Source organism: Abrus precatorius, unplaced genomic scaffold (genome assembly GCF_003935025.1).
Source record: "Abrus precatorius isolate BTA unplaced genomic scaffold, Abrus_2018 Scaffold8, whole genome shotgun sequence".
Classification (NCBI taxonomy): domain Eukaryota; kingdom Viridiplantae; phylum Streptophyta; class Magnoliopsida; order Fabales; family Fabaceae; genus Abrus; species Abrus precatorius.
In genome coordinates this window covers 383,613-402,283 of record NW_020874428.1, presented here as the reverse complement: position 1 = coordinate 402,283, position 18,671 = coordinate 383,613, and the positions used below count along the sequence as shown (strand labels likewise).

The 18,671-nt window shown below is 27.2% G+C and overlaps 1 protein-coding gene across 1 annotated transcript; it reads left to right on the top strand.

The window, feature by feature from the left end:
- The first annotated feature begins 2,577 nt into the window (after positions 1-2,577).
- On the top strand, positions 2,578-6,896 carry LOC113846620 (amino acid permease 1-like). Its single transcript, XM_027475095.1, has 6 exons — positions 2,578-2,766; positions 3,544-3,777; positions 4,185-4,278; positions 4,564-4,781; positions 5,608-5,747; positions 6,188-6,896. The coding sequence occupies exons 1-6, from the start codon at positions 2,703-2,705 to the stop codon at positions 6,830-6,832; spliced, it is 1,395 nt and encodes a 464-aa protein (XP_027330896.1). The 5' UTR covers positions 2,578-2,702; the 3' UTR covers positions 6,833-6,896.
- Positions 6,897-18,671: the final 11,775 nt, after the last annotated feature.

Below are 18,671 nucleotides of genomic sequence, written 5' to 3'. Positions count from 1 at the left end.
AGTCAATCAACTTTAGCAACAAAACTTACAAATTGAAAATTAAGAAGATGAAAATATCTAGAAAATAGAGTTATTATGTGAACACTATTAATTGTACCACATATCTCATTGTGATGATTCAACTATTCAAAACAAATAACTACACGTTATGAAAATGTTGTCAAATTTTAGGCTTGATCCAATGGTAAAAGATTTCATAAATAGATTTACAGAAACTGTTTTGAGTTTGTATGAGAATGTCTTTCTCTTTTCTTCTAATTGCTCTCTTACTTTAATGACCTCTCTCTTTTCGTCAATCCTAAAGACTCATCTCCACTTTTATAAGTGAGACAAAATGGATTTACTCATTTTGGATCTTTTCTCTATATAGAATGAGAGCTCAATATCCAACAAATTAAGTATATGTATAATATACCTTAATTTGACATAATTTTTACAATTATTTATTTTGATATAATGTGTGAAAAAGCTAAATCTACAATTTTTCACAAGTAATGGAACAACAATTATTTTGTATGGTTGAAATAGGTGCTAACATAGGGTGATTAGATTCAAATTTCATGAACAAGGAATATCCATTCAAGATATGTAGTGTGAAAGTCAATTGAAACCTGTTCAAACTAACACGGAGCACCATTTTTGTGATATTAGCCACAATTCTTGCCATGACAATGCCATTTTTTGGTGAGATCATTTCTATCCTTGGAGTAATTGGGTTCAAGTCTATAGTTATTTTTTTTTATACAAATGCATATTACACATAAATAAATAAGAAAAGTATCAATGAATTGGTTTGGACTCTAACTTTTAAGTTGCTTGAGCTTCATTAATTTGTTGACCGCTATAGTTGATGATTTTACTAGAGATGAAAATGACTATTAAAATATAGAAGTTTTAATGGATATGAATATATTCAATTTGAGTTTGAAGAGGCACTAGTACTTTCTCATTCAACAAAAAATATACAAGAACAATGAAATATCAAACCTCAAATGTAAGAACCTAATCTCAAGCTTCACACACCTGATGTCTTGTTTTGAGTATGAGTAAAAGGTATTAAAATATCATACATCGAATAAAAAATAATAATACTTTTTATAAGACTTGAGCTAAAAATAGAGGTATAATACTGTTTAGAAAAGTGCAAAAAATGAAAGTTTTCATATATTTGGATATTTTATTTTGAGTGAAAAATTATATTTTTGTAGGGACTACCACAAACTTTTTATACAAAACGTTAGATTTTGTGAGCAAAATGTGAGATTTTTATAATTTTTATTTTAAAATGATTAAAAATATTATATTAATTTTTTTATTTTTTATTAAATTTTTTTATTATTATAAAATATTTTTCATATAAATTAATTTTTTACTTTATTTTTCATTTATTGAAACATAAAAAGTAAAATTTGCTTAATAATTTCTCTCTTTTTTTTTTATCTATGCAAACAACACATATTTTTTATATTATTCTTCGTATACTTATTTTTTACTGAATTTTTCTACTCATTTTCTATTTTATCCAAACATATTAGTGTTTCTTGTAGAAGAATATTCTTGATTTATAGAATGATATTGAGTGAAATAGAGATCTAAATTTGGAATGTTCAATATGTTTAATAAGGAAGCTTAAGACACTTAATTTTTTCTAATCTCTATTTTAGTAAATAAAATTTTACTTGATTAAAATTAAAATTTAAAATTTAAAAAATAGTGTTTAAAGTTAGGATTCTATGCTTCCGGAAATTGACTTTTAGACTTATTAACCAATTTTCAAAATTAGGATTCTACAATTTTTTAAATAATTTTTTAAATTTAATTTTTACAATTTCAAAAATTAATTTCCAAAATTATTAACTATTTTGAAAAATAATTTCCACAATTAGAATCTTATACTTCGAAATTTTTTTTTTTAAATTTAAGATTTTACACTTTGAAAAAATAATTTTCAAAACTATTAACCATTTTCGAAAATAAATTTTTAAAATTAAAATTTTACACGAACAATATTTTAGAGAAAAAAAGTTAAAATTTTTTGATAGAAGTATGAAAAAGAAAAGTGCACAAAGCAACTTCCATCAAGAAATATATAAAAGAAGGCCTAAAGGCCGTAGCCCAAATACTACAGCGGGGCCCAAATACCAAAACCCATAAAAATGTGAAGCATTGTCTCTGTTGTGCAGCTGTAATGCAACTTTTCGTATTAACTATTGTACCTTTAAAAGCCTGTCTTGGCCTTTCCCACGTGAGTGTCGTGCTTTATAAATATCTTTTGTTCCTCTCCTCACATGTCTTCCTAAATATCCTTAGAACAATTATTTAATGACTATCTGCATTGTCACTTTTTCTTCGCTCAATCTTTTCAGTAAGAAATTGTTGAATCTTATTGGAGCATTCTTTAATTAACACCGTTATTTACTATTTATCATTTTCTATAACAAGTTGAACTAAAGAATATATAAATGAACACAAAGTCGTAATATTATTAATAGACAAGACATAAAAGGATAACAATACTATAATTTCAGGAAACGCTTCTGTCTAGATCTCAAATATTTTCACGTGTTCAAAAGCGTTGGGTACTTGGCGTCTATCTTATTGTTATCTGATTTAGACACAGTAATCATTTCCAACAATCAAACGGTGAAGTCCTATGGTGCATCGTTCTGGGAGAGTTCATACTTGACTCAAAGGGGATCTCAATGGACAATACTAAGCCCCTTATGGAACTTGAACTCGATGATGATGGCAGAATCAGAAGAACCGGTTCCTTTTCTCTCCCTATCTCTTTCTTTACTTTCTTTTGCGTCTTGTTCTAATTTCAGATTCTTTTCTTTAATTTTTTATGATTGACTATTGCGTGTTCTAAATATTTTTTTCTTTCATGTGATTAAAACTTGAAAAAGTGATTATGAAAAGATATACCTATGTGCTCCGATGTAGTTACTTTGAGTTCAGCAATGGCCTGAATTTCTCATTAATTTGCCTCCTCCATCAATATGGAATCTTGTTGGCTCCCAAATTATGAAAATTAAAGCTGCTAAAACTGTATAGTCGAAAAATAAGTTATAATATTTGGGTTTTATTTATACAGCTTGGTCTTTTGAAGTATTAAATTGATTACAAGATGATAAGTTAGTGAGGATAAACTTGTTAGCTAGTTAACTATTCGTGACACAAATTTTCATTGACCAGCCTTTTAAATTACCATTCCAGCTATGTGACAATTCTTGATATGGCAAAAAATTACATTCACAATGTGCTCGCAGAAACTATAAAATCTTTGATATTGCGGCAGCAGTTGTGGTTACAGACCACAATTTATAACACTTGCAAAGACCAAAAGGGAAAAAGTAAAAACTTATGAGTATCTTGTTTTGATGTGTACCAGTGGAATAAGGTTTGGTTTGGTTTGGCTATTGTTGTTGTATCTTGTTTTGCAGTATATACCGTGGCCAGTGGCCACACATTCTTGGCACAAACAATTAGAAGTTCCAATACAAAATCAAGCTATTTGGGTTAATTACTTGTGTTTGTTTGCAGGGAATGTGTTGACAGCAAGCACACACATTATAACAGTGGTGGTAGGCGCAGGGGTGTTGGCTCTGGCATGGGCCATGGCCCAACTTGGATGGATAGCTGGCATAGGCAGTATCTTAGCCTTTTCATCTATTTCCATTTTCACTTACAGTCTTGTAGCTGATTGTTACAGATACCCAGACCCAGTCACTGGCAAAAGAAATTACACTTATATGCAGGCTGTGAAGGCGTACTTAGGTATTCTATACTAATACATAATTCAATTATTGCAGTGCCTAAGTTTTTCTTGTCTAAGTATTGCTGCTAATTAGTTATCTGATAGGTATTTAATGTGAGATTAAAGATCATAAATATAGTTGACAATTAATGAATATACCCAAGAAAAAGCAAAACGACACTGGACACGTTGCAACAATGGTAAGATATGAATTTGTCTTCTCCAAATGTGGGTTGCGTTTTAGAAAATCAGGTTTTTCAGATGTGTTTGCAAGAGTCTATGTATAGTAAGTTTTTATTAAAAATCGTAAAAAAAATCTACTACTTTTAATTTTTCAATTCAGATAAGTGGAATCGCCAAGCTATACATTTGCATTCGTTCCTGGCCTATTTCAATTGATTATTTCCATATTGCTATTTGATAATAGGTGGAACAATGCATGTGCTTTGTGGATTGGTTCAATATACAAAGCTCGCTGGGATCACAGTGGGCTACACAATCACTTCATCCACAAGCTTGGTGTACGTAAAATAATTTCTTCTATAGCTTATTTCATGTATTCATTACAATAAGCAATGAGATGATGGAGTTTAAATTAGCTGGGTTGGATAGTGTAAAATTTTGAAATTTGATATTTAGAATTTCAATAATTTCTTAGATCCTTATCAAAGGAGCATCGTTTTTAATCAGTTAGAATAGACAAGCTTTTAAAGAGTAAAAAGTAAAAATTCTTATATACAGATTAATTTAACCCTTTGTTTTCCCTTACTTTTATGGTTTATGTGTTGATGATTGTAATACGGCAGGGCAATAAGAAAAGCAATTTGCATCCACCAGGGAGGACATACTGGTTCATGCAAGTTTTCAAACAATCCCTTCATGATCGGTTTTGGTATTTTGCAAATATTTTTATCTCAAATCCCAAACTTCCACGAGCTTACATGGCTTTCAACCGCTGCTGCTATCACCTCTTTTGGTTATGTATTCATTGGAAGTGGCCTTTGTCTCTCCCTCGTCGTCTCAGGTACAAAATCACCCGTTATTTTATCAAATGAATTTGATATTAAAGATATGTTCGGATTAGTAATTTGAGGATTTAAATTTAATGCATACAAAAATGAGTATATATTTTTTATAATTAGGACCAATGGTATTAATAAAAACATTAAGAAAGCAATTTCCTTTGAGTTTTTTTATAAGAAATATATAACTAATTTATTAAGATTAGTAAAAAGTAGTTATATGTTATAAAATTACTCTATATTTAAAAATTCAATGTAGTATTAAATGGTCAAATTAATAACTATTACTTACATAACTAATGAGTAAGTTTCTTGTTAATTACATCTCATGAGGGTAGAATTTTTTTAAAATAATTAATGCATATAAATTTGAATATTTGTTTCTTACAATTAAGATAAAAAAAACGATGATAATTATTCTTTTAAAAAGATTGAAATAAGTATTCTTTTAATGGCTTTTCTAATTTATGCCTAGGGACTTGCGATAAGAAATAAAAAATAGTAAATATTTTTATTAAAAATTGTAATTGTCAATATTTCTTTTTGCATTGATTTCTACAATATCTTGTTACTTTTAATAAAAATTTACTTTCGTAGATCTTACCATGAGACACATTAAAGATTGTTTTTTTCAAATGTATAAATTGTAAAAATAAAATAAAATAAAATTCTATTATCTATATAAGCAAATATATTTATTCATTTGACATGATTAAGTTTTTTAACATATGAAATAGAGGGTTTACATTGAGTCACTGAATCATGAAGTAGTTCTTTGTTTTCAAAAAATAGTATATAAATTTACAAAGACATATTGGCTTTGCACAGGAAAAGGAGCGGCAACAAGCATAACAGGAACCAGTGTAGGGCCAGAGCTATCTGCAGAAGATAAAGTTTTGAGGGTTTTCACTGCAATGGGAAACATAGCACTTGCTTGCACTTACGCCACAGTTGTTTATGATATAATGGTAAGACACATTATTTACTTATAAATAAAATATGCCCCCCTATACATCTGGTTAAATTTAATTTTAAAATCTTTCAAAAGAATTATTAGTTTTGTTCTTCATTAATTCTAAAATTTTTAAAAAATAGTCTTTCACTATTTATTAAAAACATGACATGCATCTAAATATATTACGTCATTTATCACTTTAAAATAATTGCTGACATGATTAAATATAGTAATAAGCATTGTTTCGAAAACTTTTAATGTTTTTAAAAGTCAAAATTAACAACTATTTTAAAAATCGTTAAAGCCAAATTAATCACATTTACAAGAACTGAGTATATTTACTTATGTTCACTACATGAAAAGTTAATAAAAGGAAATAAAGAGATGCAATTGCTGTATCAAATTGGATTTAATAGTTGTACACTGAATGGGATTATTCCATGCTTTGTTTAGGACACATTAAAGTCACATCCACCAGAAAATAAACAAATGAAAAAGGCTAACGTGCTAGGCGTCACAGCAATGACAATAGTGTTCTTGCTATGTAGTGGCCTTGGCTATGCTGCTTTTGGTGATAACACACCTGGGAACATCTTAACCGGATTTACAGAGCCCTTCTGGTTGGTCGCCTTGGGCAACGCATGCATCGTAATCCACATGATTGGAGCATATCAGGTAATGGGTCAACCATTTTTTCGTATAGTTGAAATGGGTGCTAACATGGTGTGGCCAGATTCAGATTTCATAAACAAGGAATATCCATTCAAGATGGCCAGTGTAACGGTCAATTTCAACCTGTTTAGGCTAATATGGAGGACCATTTTTGTGATATTAGCCACAATTCTTGCCATGGCGATGCCATTTTTCAGTGAGATTCTTTCCCTCCTTGGAGCAATTGGGTTCGGACCTCTTGTTGTCTTCTTTCCTATACAAATGCACATTGCACAGAAGCGCATAAGAAAACTATCACTGAGATGGTGTGGGCTCCAACTTTTAAGCTGCTTGAGCTTCATTGTTTCATTGGCTGCCATAGTTGGTTCAGTTCATGGAATTATCAAGGATTTCCATAAATACAGCCTTTTCATGTATAAACAATAGTCCCTTTAGAAACCAAAATATGAAATAAATGCAACTAAATTTACCTTTATTTTTATCATTCTTTTTTGGGTCAGTCAATAATGCTTATCCTTTTAATATGTAATTTTATTAGTCTTTTAATATTGATATCAAATGAAAATAGTAAATGCATTTGCGATTTGAAAAATATGAAATGTATTTAATTCTTTCTTTATTTGGTAAAAAGATTTGTAAAAATAAATAGTATAGGAAATTTAAAATTAGAGTGACAATTTTCTCTAAGACAAACTACTCGCTTAACTAATAACTTACTGAGTGACTTAATTAACTACTTCCCACAGCTTTTACTTACAAGTTTGATATGATGTTGATTTAAGATACTTTTCAAGAATGGTCATGTTATGACTCGTTAAGAATGATATGATATGTTCAATTAATTTCTTCTACTTAGATTTAGTTTGGCAATTATAAACACCTGGTTATATATATATTTTTAAAAACAATTTTGGTGGACAAGTTTTAGTCAATGCCTAACAGGCAAGTATGTAGCAGAAATTTAAATGACAACATATCATAGTAATGCTTAAAAATAAATGGTAGGAATTAAAATTATATTGTACCATGGAACACAAATAAATGACAAATTTAAAGTACGGGATCTACAACATAAGAGAATAGCATCATCTAAGAAATTCAACTAATTTTGGTTACATGCTCATGTTTTCTTTCTGATAGAGTGTGTAAAGACTGGTGAGCATCACATCAAATATTATTTTCACTATAAAATTGTAGGAATAGAAATAGGTTAGAATGTTCAAAAAGAACCTACAGTCTAGTCTTTTTAAAATTTAGTCTGAATTAACTTATTTAAGTAATAAGATTAATTTATATATTTTTTTATAAATTTAATTAATAAAATAGGTCAGATTTAAAATTAAAAAAAATCTATTAGACTTGTTAGAATGACCTATTTAAAATTCATAATAATATATTAAATAATTTTATATAAAAATATAATATTATATTAAATAAAATAAATTTTAAAATAAATTGAATTTTAAATTAGAAACTCTGATATTTTATGTTAGAATCAAAGAGTGTGCCTACTATATACCCTATAAGAGAGAGTCTTATTTAGTGGAGTCTTTTGTAATATTGTTGCTTGATCTTACATTATATGTATAAAGTTGATTTGTTATCTCAATTACATTTATCATTGATTCGTTTTATCATTGTCTTCGTATATACTTATTTATATTATATATAATTATTTTTTTTTCTTTTTATTTTATTTTTAGATTAACAAAATATCTTCTTTATTTAAAAATAATTTATTTATTTGAACGTCTCAATATGAAATAAGCTATTAAAAATGTTAATAAAGCAAAACAGACTTTTAAAGGTCAAATTTAGGCTAGATAAAAAACCTATAACAGATAATAGGTCAAGCTTATACTTCAAAATTTATAAGTAGGTTAGACCTATTTAATGAAAGCCTAGCCTATTTCTATTCTTCTCAAATTTTAAGAATTTTATTTTCTTTTCCAATTGCCACTTAACTAGAGATTTAAATTAAAGAAAAGCTAAAAAAATAAAAACTTAGATTACAACACATACACCCAAAACAATTTTAGAGAAGCAACCGGAGATAAAAAATCATAACAAAAACCATTTGATGATTTCCTAAAGTTGAGCTTAAATATCAAAATATACAAGTTTCAATGAATATGGATACGTTGAATTTGAGTTTTGAAATGGCATTGAGGTTGGACAATACTTACGCATTTTATTAATCAAGATTTGGGTTTATTATAATAAATAATTTGCATTTAATGTTATTGTATATCACTAAAATAAAATTCTAATTTTTATTGATAAATAACACTAACAGAACCTAAAGAATCTTATCTAACTTTTATCTATTAAGATTTTCTTATCCAACAAAAATTACACAAATCTTGTTTGACTACACTTAATATTTGAATGGTAGTCGTTAGATTAAAGTGAATTATTCATTCAAGTTACACATCATAATGTCATTAAATTTGCATTTATGCGACTTTTAATTATTATTTTTCAATGTTTTTAATTATCCTAAGCGACATTAATTTACCATTTTAACCCATATATTACTGTTAGACAATCCCTTCTTTTTCTTTTAAATTTTAAGTGCTAGTGTACTATGTTAGGTATTCAGTTTGGTGATTCATCCTACCATTAGGAATGGAAATAGATCAGACCGTCCTACAGAGGCCTATATTGTAACTTTTTTAAAGTCTAACTCGACCTAAATTATTTAATTAATAGGTTAAATTTAAGCTTTTTAAAAAAGTCTAATTAATTAAATAGGTCAGACTTGAGCTTAAGAAAAAGTCTATTAAGCCTATTAAAATAGTCTATTTAAAATTTATAATAATATATTAAATAATTTTATATAAAAATTATAATATAATAATATATTAAATTAATTAAATTTTAAAATAATAAAATCTTAACTTAAAAAGTCTAATCCTTTTTGTTAGAGTTGAAGAAGGTCTCTATTTACCTTCTAAGAGGGAACTCTACTTGCTTGAGTCTTTTGCATATCCTATACACATAACATTGATTTACATTAAGCCATTTCAATTACGTTTATGTGGTTTGAAAGTGATAAATAGGAATATGTAATTTTATTATATATATTCAATGTGTTAAATTATTTTTTTTAATAGTTTATTTAGATATAAACCTTATGACTATTAAAAAAGATACCTATTTAGATAGTTTAATAGCCTATTTATAAGGAAGTTTAATAACCTATTAAATGTTTTAATACTAAGTAGACCGTTAAAAAGGCTCATAGGCCAAATTAAGCTTTTAAAAAGGTCAGGCTGGGCTTAATAAAAAAAGAGAGGTTAGGTTCAGGCTTCAAAATTATTAAATAGGCCAAGCCTATTTATGTAAAGCCTAGCCTATTTTCATCCTTACCTACCATGTACAACCAAGTTAATCCCATTTCCAACCGTCCATACTCCAAGCTACATTTGAGCTATAACCTAACTTGTGGAGGGATTTCAAAGGAAGAAATTGAGGGTAAGGAGGCAATTGTTCATTGAAAATTAGTTGCCTTCTATCTTATGTCCATTGAAAAATCAAGCAATTGTTCTCAACTTATATGAGTAAAATAAAGGTCATTTGATTTTTATTAATGCCTATCAAAGAGCATAAGCTTTTTCAATTTAAGTTTGGCTTGTGCAAGTTCTTCACTTCGATGAGTTGCTTAATCTACATTAATTTTAAGGTAAATTTTGTGGAACTCTTAAAAATTTTGAGGATACCATACAAGAAAGATTTCAATCAATAATATTTAGATACATGTTTAAGTGATAAATTTATTTAATAATAAATTATTATTCCTTATTTTGTTTTATTTATCAATTAGTCTCTCAATAATTATTATTAATTGAAAAATAAAATTTGAGTTTATGTTTTCATGTGTACTTCATCTTTTTGCTTCACTACTATTGTGTTTCAACCCCCTTCGCCTTATGTCTCTTTGTCACTGAGGTTGGCCTCAACTCATGTTCATCTTCTTGCCTTAGCCTCATTATTGCTTCGGGTTTGTTGCATCACTTTACTCTCACTCTCAACTTATTTATTAGTTTTGTCTTCTCTTTTGATTGTGGTTCATTGCTTCTTCCTTTCTTTTGTTTGCAGGTGCTTGAGGTTGCTCAAAATATTTTTCATCTGCGTTCACGCTCATGCTTGAGGTAGGGTTTACTTTCTTGATCTACTTTTTATTTCATTAATGGTTGAAATTTCAAGTTGTATATGATGGTTGCTCGACTAGGGTTTTCACTTGCTATTGCTCTCTAGTTTGATAATATTTATGATTATTTTATATATTTTTGATTGAAATCTAGGTTTGAGGAATAAAGGTTGAATGTTCTTGAGTTACAACACATGTGGTTATTGTAATGGATAACCAAAAATAAACTTTAGAAAGATTTCTACGTACTTCTAATATACATGAGCAGAATTCAAGAGGTAATAATTCAAATGGAGTATTTGAATACTTCTGTATTTAAATTTTCTTTTGGCATGTAATTTATAATTTTTGTTTAATAAACCATCCAGCTTGTAAGACTTTGCTCCAATTGAATATTGTCCTTCCAATCTTTCATTGCTTGCATAATTTAGATTATCTTATCTTATTTTGTTGATAATAATCAATGAAAGTGACATTGATAAAGAAAAGGCAACTAAAATGCTTAAATTAAGCACATGATATTTCAAAGATAAAAAAAATATATGAATATAATCACATTTAGTTATAGGTAAAGAAGCTACAGATTATGCAACTCTTTGAGTTCTTACAGAAAAAAAATATAAGTTAATATCTTGTTTGATTATTTAATTTCTGTGTGAATATGTGTGCACTTATGCATGCACAAAACATGAAGTTTGTGAGGGCTTCATGTACATCCTCATAAGAAAATGTAAGAAATTAAGAATAATGATGATATTGTTTAGGTGCCATTTTATTTTATATATAGGATGTGAAAGTGTTGAAGGGTTACTGTATTACAATGCATTATTTATTTAGTTTAGTAATTAATAGTTAATTTAATTGAGTTGATGTGACTTATTTAAATTTTATTTTGATTTTTGGCAAAGAGTACAAGGTCTTTCCTTTTTGTTCCTGAGACTATTGTGTGAATATTTGCACAAAAGTATAAGAGCTAGTTGCCTTCACTCTAATGCATCTTATCTCATTTTCTCTGTTTTATTTTATTTTACTTTACTTTTCTATACTTTCTATAAACTTTCAATATTTAGATTCGTTAAACAAGTTCTTAAAACATGATTAGCTATTTTGGAAGTTTTGTTGCCAAAGAAGGATACTTTATGTACTATTTTGATAAGATTAGCACTACAAAATCTTAAACTTTGCATTAAACTTTTGTGTTTCTTCAATTATTGTGAAGTAGTTTGTAAGAAAATTGACATTAGTTGTAATTAATGATACAAGAAAATGTAAAAATGATGAGAAAGTTATGAGTTCAAGCAAGATAATTTATATCTTAATGAGTTGAGCTTTTTAGAGTATTTATTGATTGACATACTTATGTACCATTTTACTTTGTTTTGAAACCTTGCAAATTAGCAAGTGAAGATTGCAATTGAATTGAGAAAGATGTTAGCTTCCTAATTCAATTGCTACTCAATGACACACATCAAAAGCTTACATTTGAAACCCTAAGTTAGTTCAACCCATTCTCAACATCAATTTTGACTCAACCAAAGGATTTTGAGCTCACTTAAAGGAATTGTGCTAATGAGAAAATTCTTAAAAAGTTTTGTCAAGGTGACAACCATACTTGCAAAGAAGAGTATCCACGTAATAGTAATGAAAATCTTTTGGATTCTGTAAACCATTGTGAAGAAAATTATTCTCCTCAATAATAATAAAAGCATCCAACTTGGATGGACCATTTGTTTCTGATGTGAGTAGAAAATAGTACTAAATTCATATTTTTAATTGTTACAATTTTCTTACTTGCCTAACATGCTTTGTGTAGTGGTTGTTATCAATGTTTAGTTCAACAAATACAAAAGGTTTTACTAAGATAACTGTCACATCATATATTTTTAGGGAGATGTGTACAAACAAATTAACATGATGGGTTAGACATATCCTTTATCTTTAGTATATTACTTCTTTAAATTTATAGTCTTCTAGTTATTAATTTATTTCTCCATTATTGAAATACATAAATGAGTCATTTGTAAACTCATATATAAGATGTTATGAGGGTATCAGGAAGACACTCCAAACTTTGAAGCCGAAGGAGATGCTTCTTCAAGATGTACCCTACATAGACTTTAGTTCATAAATGTATTTCTTTTATTTTTTAAAATTATTGCTAATATAAATTTTTCATTTAAGTTCTTGATTTGATTGCTTCAATGTTGACAAATAAAGAAAGATCTGTCACCATTATTCAAAACTCAATTTACTGGTTCTTACCAACCTTGTTTGTTGTATGTTCAAATATTTTATATCTATATTATGTCATCCCATTTCAAATATAGCAAGTCTAATGGCTTTATAAATATATTGTTTTATCCAATTTCAAATATTTCATTGTAGCAATACGTACTTGCATGGTTTGCACCCCCTAGATCAAATTAGAAGTCATTACCTAGAGTTATACATGGGAAAATTGAAACACTTTCAAAGAAAAAATAAGTTTTAATAATGGGGACAAAATTTAACCTTCAAATTTGTTATCTAATCATTTTCTCTATATTTTTTTAAAATATGTTGAAAATTATATATATGTACCAGTTAATGACAAGAACAAGCATTGGTCTTGCTTGTGGTAGACTTGTTGTCTAAAGAGATTATTTACCTGGACTATTGTCTTGATCCTTCAAGGATATATTTAAAGATGAAGAGTGTAGAGATTTTGGTAAAAATCTATCAACCAATCTGTCTATATGCAATAACTATTTAGACACAAGTCATTTTATGACTTTGACACGGCACCAAGACCAATTATATCAAAGTTTAGAGTTATAATACTACATGGATTAATTATGCAAAAAGATGCTCGTATGTTATAAATAAAACAAATTTGTATATTTTTCCTTTTAAATAATTGTCATTAATGTATTTGTTATTTCTTACATTTAGCAATGATGGTGGAGTTTAGGTTGCAAGTTGGATGAAGAAAATAGGAAGAGATAGATATAACATAGAGGTAATATAAGATGTTATGCTACTTAATTGAGTTTGACACAATCTTCATTGTTTCTCTTATTTTTTACCATAGTTTTTCTAATTTAGGTTGACAATGGCATAATTCTGAGAATTACTTTGGAGCTAGTCTAAAATCAATGGAACAACTTGTACGATAACTTTTTGCAGAAGTCATTTGATTTCATTGTGGAGTGCAGGAAAGTTAATGAGTAGAAAGATACTCTTATATTTGTACCTATTTATTTGGTTCATTTGTTCAACTTTAACTTAAGATAAACAATTGTCAATTATGGTGTCATTTGACTTTTATATACTAAGGTCATGTCTTATTATAAAACTTATATTCTTAATAATATTTTTGGACTTATATTTCTTATTAACTTTATTATTCTCGAATAAATATTCTTCTTAGGCTTGACCTTTTCCTTCTATTTTATTGGTAGGCTATTGAATATTTGAGTGGATATTCTATCTAAACTTTAAACATATGAGAACTTGTTTTGTTATAATCAATGTTTATGAATAATTAGCATATTGGAGACTTATTTTTGATTAAGTCATAGAGCAATTATGAGAAATAAAGAGAAAGAATAGTTCGGTGAAATCCTATTTGAATAATGGTACCATCCATGTATCTTGTATAAATACAAACAATAATATTGTTAGTCCTTTCAAAAAAATTCTAAATAGAGTAAGAAAACAATGAAAATGTCTATTGAGATAGGATTAAAGTCTAAAGAATAAACACTACCCATCTGATACCCAACCTAGCGATTACATATCTTAAAACTTAGGTCCAAAGAGAAGAACAAATAATGGAGAGTTTGAAAAAAGATGCATTAAAATCAAACTTTAATAAATAATGATCTATATAAATGACATGTATATTTTCTCGGCAACGAAAAAGGTTGAGTCTAGAAAGAAATGGACTATATGCATGGTGCATAATATTCATTTGCTCCTTGTCAATTGCCAATATACAATCTTTGTGAAGGACTAGTGCAACACTTAGACTTTTATTTTTCTTTGCCAATATTTTGACTTATCATTTGACTTTTATATACTAAGGTCATGTCTTATTATGAAACTTATATTCTTAATAATATTTTTGGACTTATATTTTTGATTAACTTTATTATTCTCGAATAAATATTTTTCTTAGGCTTGACCTTTTCCTTCTATTTTATTGGTAGGCTATTGAATATTTGAGTGGATATTCTATCTAAACCTTAAACATATGAGAACTTGTTTTTTTATAATCAATGTTTATGAATAATTAGCATATTGAAGACTTATTTTTGATTAAGTCATAGAGCAATTATGAGAAATAAAGAGAAAGAATAGTTCGGTGAAATCCTATTTGAATAATGGTACCATCCATGTATCTTGTATAAATACTTATATTGTTGGTCCTTTCAAAAAAATTATAAATAGATAAAGAAAATAATGAAAATGTCTATTGAGATAGGATTAAAGCCCAAAGAATAAACACCCTAATATTTACCACGCTATGGTAGTTAAGGGTCGAGATACTATTGGTCAACAAATTAACGTGACTTGTAAAGTACAACAATTATTAGGAAATAATCGAGTTAGAGCTGTAGCTATGAGTGCTATAGATGGTCTAATGAGAGGAATGGAAGTGATTGACACGGGAGCTCCTCTAAGTGTTCCAGTCGGCGAAGCAACTCTAGGACGAATTTTCAACGTACTTGGGGAGCTTATTGATAATTTGGGTCCTGTAGATTACATATCTTAAAACTTAGGTCCAAAGGAAGAACAAATGATGAAGAGTTTGAAAAAAGATGCATTAAAATTAGATTTTAATAAATAATGATCCATATAAATGACATGCATATTTTCTCTGCAACGAAAAAGGTTGAGTCTAGAAAGAAATGGACTATATGCATGTTGCATAATATTCATTTGCTCCTTGTTGATTGCCAATATACAATCTTTGTGAAGGACTAGGGCAACACTTATACTTTTATTTTTCTTTCAAACACCAGTAGATTTCTTATAGTCTAAATTTCCTAGATAATATTATATACAATGAGAACTACGTTCATTAACTATAAGTGAATAAGGAGAATAGTCTACCTATGAAAGATGTGCTCGTAGAAAACTTAACTCTCAAATAAAGCTGGGAGAAAAGCCATAGCAATCTAACTATTGGGAGGTGAAAAGATTCCCCAATAGATCAAAATAATCTCAATTAGGGCCAGTTAAGATAGTTAAACAGCCACATTTGCAAAATCCAATAGTGCTATGACAGAGTGACAATTTGTCCAAAGATATAAATATTTCAATAGTTAAGGGGCTTGTTGGACAAGAATTAAAGAGACCAAGTTAAAAGAAAAAGTTAATGAATCAAAATATTAATTTAGTCTTTCTTTAATTATATTATATGACCAATAAGAAGTGAGATAATTTATTCAAGTCCCATAAGAAGTACCAATACAAATTAGTAACTTATTTGAGTTTGCACACACATTCTATTAGTTTGTAGAAATGGAACAATTCACTTCTCATTCTCTCTGGAATCAAGATAGAGCAATTCCTTATGGAGCGTGCACATTTTTTTAATTGAGTCTCTTTAAATTGATTATAAAACATGTTTTAATTTGTAAATCCTGGAACACTATTATTTTATGCATGGTTCACCAAATTGTTCTTCTGTGCATTTTAACAAGAACATCTGAAAAATGACATGATTTCGTTGATCCAGTTGCAAGAAATAAACTTTTTCTTCAACGATTTACTGGGTTCATCATGAAAACATTTATTCAACAATTTTTCTATTTCAGATTTTCTCACACGCCTTTCAATTGTTTTCAAAATTGTTATTTCCTATAGAAGCAGTACAGCTTGCATCATAATAAAATTCTATCTAATTTAATTGTGTTTTGAGAGATTGAATCGGGTTACTTACAAAACCCCGTTTTTGATTTTTTTTATTATCATTTGCTATTTCTCTTAGCACAGTTAATGAAATAAAAAATTTAATGAGCGCGTGAGAGCTTATTTTGGGCCCGTTATTGAATAAAATGTTTCTCTTCATAAAAAATAATTACTAATATTAATTGTAATGAAAATAAAAAATTTAATTTAAAAAATATATTAGTTATTATATTATTTTAATACCCTTATTTATTATATTTTAAATTAATAAGGTATCCTTATCTATAAAAGTGAAGACATTTATTTATTTAATATTATGAATATTTTTGTAATAAAATATAATTTTATAATATATAATTAATTTTTTATTTATCTTGATGGATTATTTTTTTTAATAAGACAAAAGATAATATTATTTATTATATTTTTTTAATTTTTGGACAATTTTTTTAAATACATTAATTATTAAATTCTTTTAATATCTTTATTTATTATAAAATTTATATTAACAAGACACTTTCCTTTGATCTGTATAAGTGGACACATTTATTTATTTAATACACAAAAAAATAATTAATATGATAAATATTTTTTAAATAAAATATAAACTTATAATATTTAACTAATTTTTATTTATTTTGATGAATTAGATATTTATTTCTTGTAAATAAAGATAATATTATTTAGAATTAAGATTATTGATCTAAAGTTAAATCTTATACTATTTAATAACTTTTTATAGAGTGTGATGAAGTACTTGTTGATTTTATTTTATTTTATAAAATTTTAAAAAATTGACTTATTTAACTATTTTAATTGAATTTTGGGCCTAAATTTCTTTTGGAAATATGAGACACATTTATTAATACCCTTAATACAAGCCTGATTTTGAGCTGACTTATTTAATATGAGACAATTTTTTAACATCCCTAATTGTTTAATTATTATATTAAATTTATGTAGATAGTAAATTATGCAATTGTTTATTATTTGATGTCATAATTTGAAGATTAAATTAAAATCTTTAAATCCTCTTGCAAGATATAATAATAATTAAATTATTTTATCTAATTTTACCTCGTTATAAAGTCTAAATATATCATATGTGTCCATCTGATACCAGATTAGAAAGCAATATTACACAATTGGAAAATTATTCTTTAAATCCCTTAAATATATCGTTATGTATTTCTTTCGTTTCTTGTTAGTTTATGCTTCGGATTTACATATACATGCAATAAAATATGAATGCATTGTATCTTTCCGTGAGAATTCTCGATCCATCAGTAGTTGGAGGTGATGATAGGAATTTAACTTACCTACAATTTGGATAAACTTTTAAATTAGACCTAAAAAAATTAGTTTAAAAAACAATAAACTTTTTTATAAATTAAAATAATTTCTTTTTTAAATTTTAAAAATATTAAATAAAAAAATTTCTAATGTTTATTTTACTATTTAATCTTTCACTCTAATTATTATTTAATGAAAACTATATTCAAACTGGACCTAGACTCTTTGAATTAGTGCTTTTAGGTGCCACCTTAAGGCTCTTGTCTTTTTTTTATTATTCTAAAATAAGGTTCAAGTAATTTTTAAAAAAGAATCAATTTACTAACAAAAATAGTTTGACATTTATAAAAATTTGATTTGTTAAAAAAATCACACCAAATGTGTTAAAAAATCACTTTAAAGCACATATATACCATAGCCACATCTATAATAGCCATATACAAAGTCAATATACGTAGGTAGCAGATTGCATCTTTTTACCTTCTATATATATTTTTATTAAGTTACTCTTTTAAAACTAAATATAAATTATAAGGACATATATTTAAAATTTAAAATGTGTATAGATACTGTTAAGGTGGTAACTAATATTATGACAATCTTAATTTGTTTATTGTTGGCATCAGCAATCAACAAGAAAGGTGTTTTTGAAACATTTCGACACCTCATATATCCTTGCAGATTCTAACGTGTCCGGAAGTAGAATAGTTCTAATAACTACTTTGATGGACAATGTCAAACAGTGATGAAAAACAAAAACAAAAACAGTGGTGTAACGTGTCTTAATTTTACAAATTATTTACGTTTAATACGTTATTAAATTATTATTATTATTATTATTTTACTTTTTATTCAATCAACTGATTAGACTCACTTTTTTTCATTTAACACAGAAAGGTTTAACGTATTGTAGATTTGAGG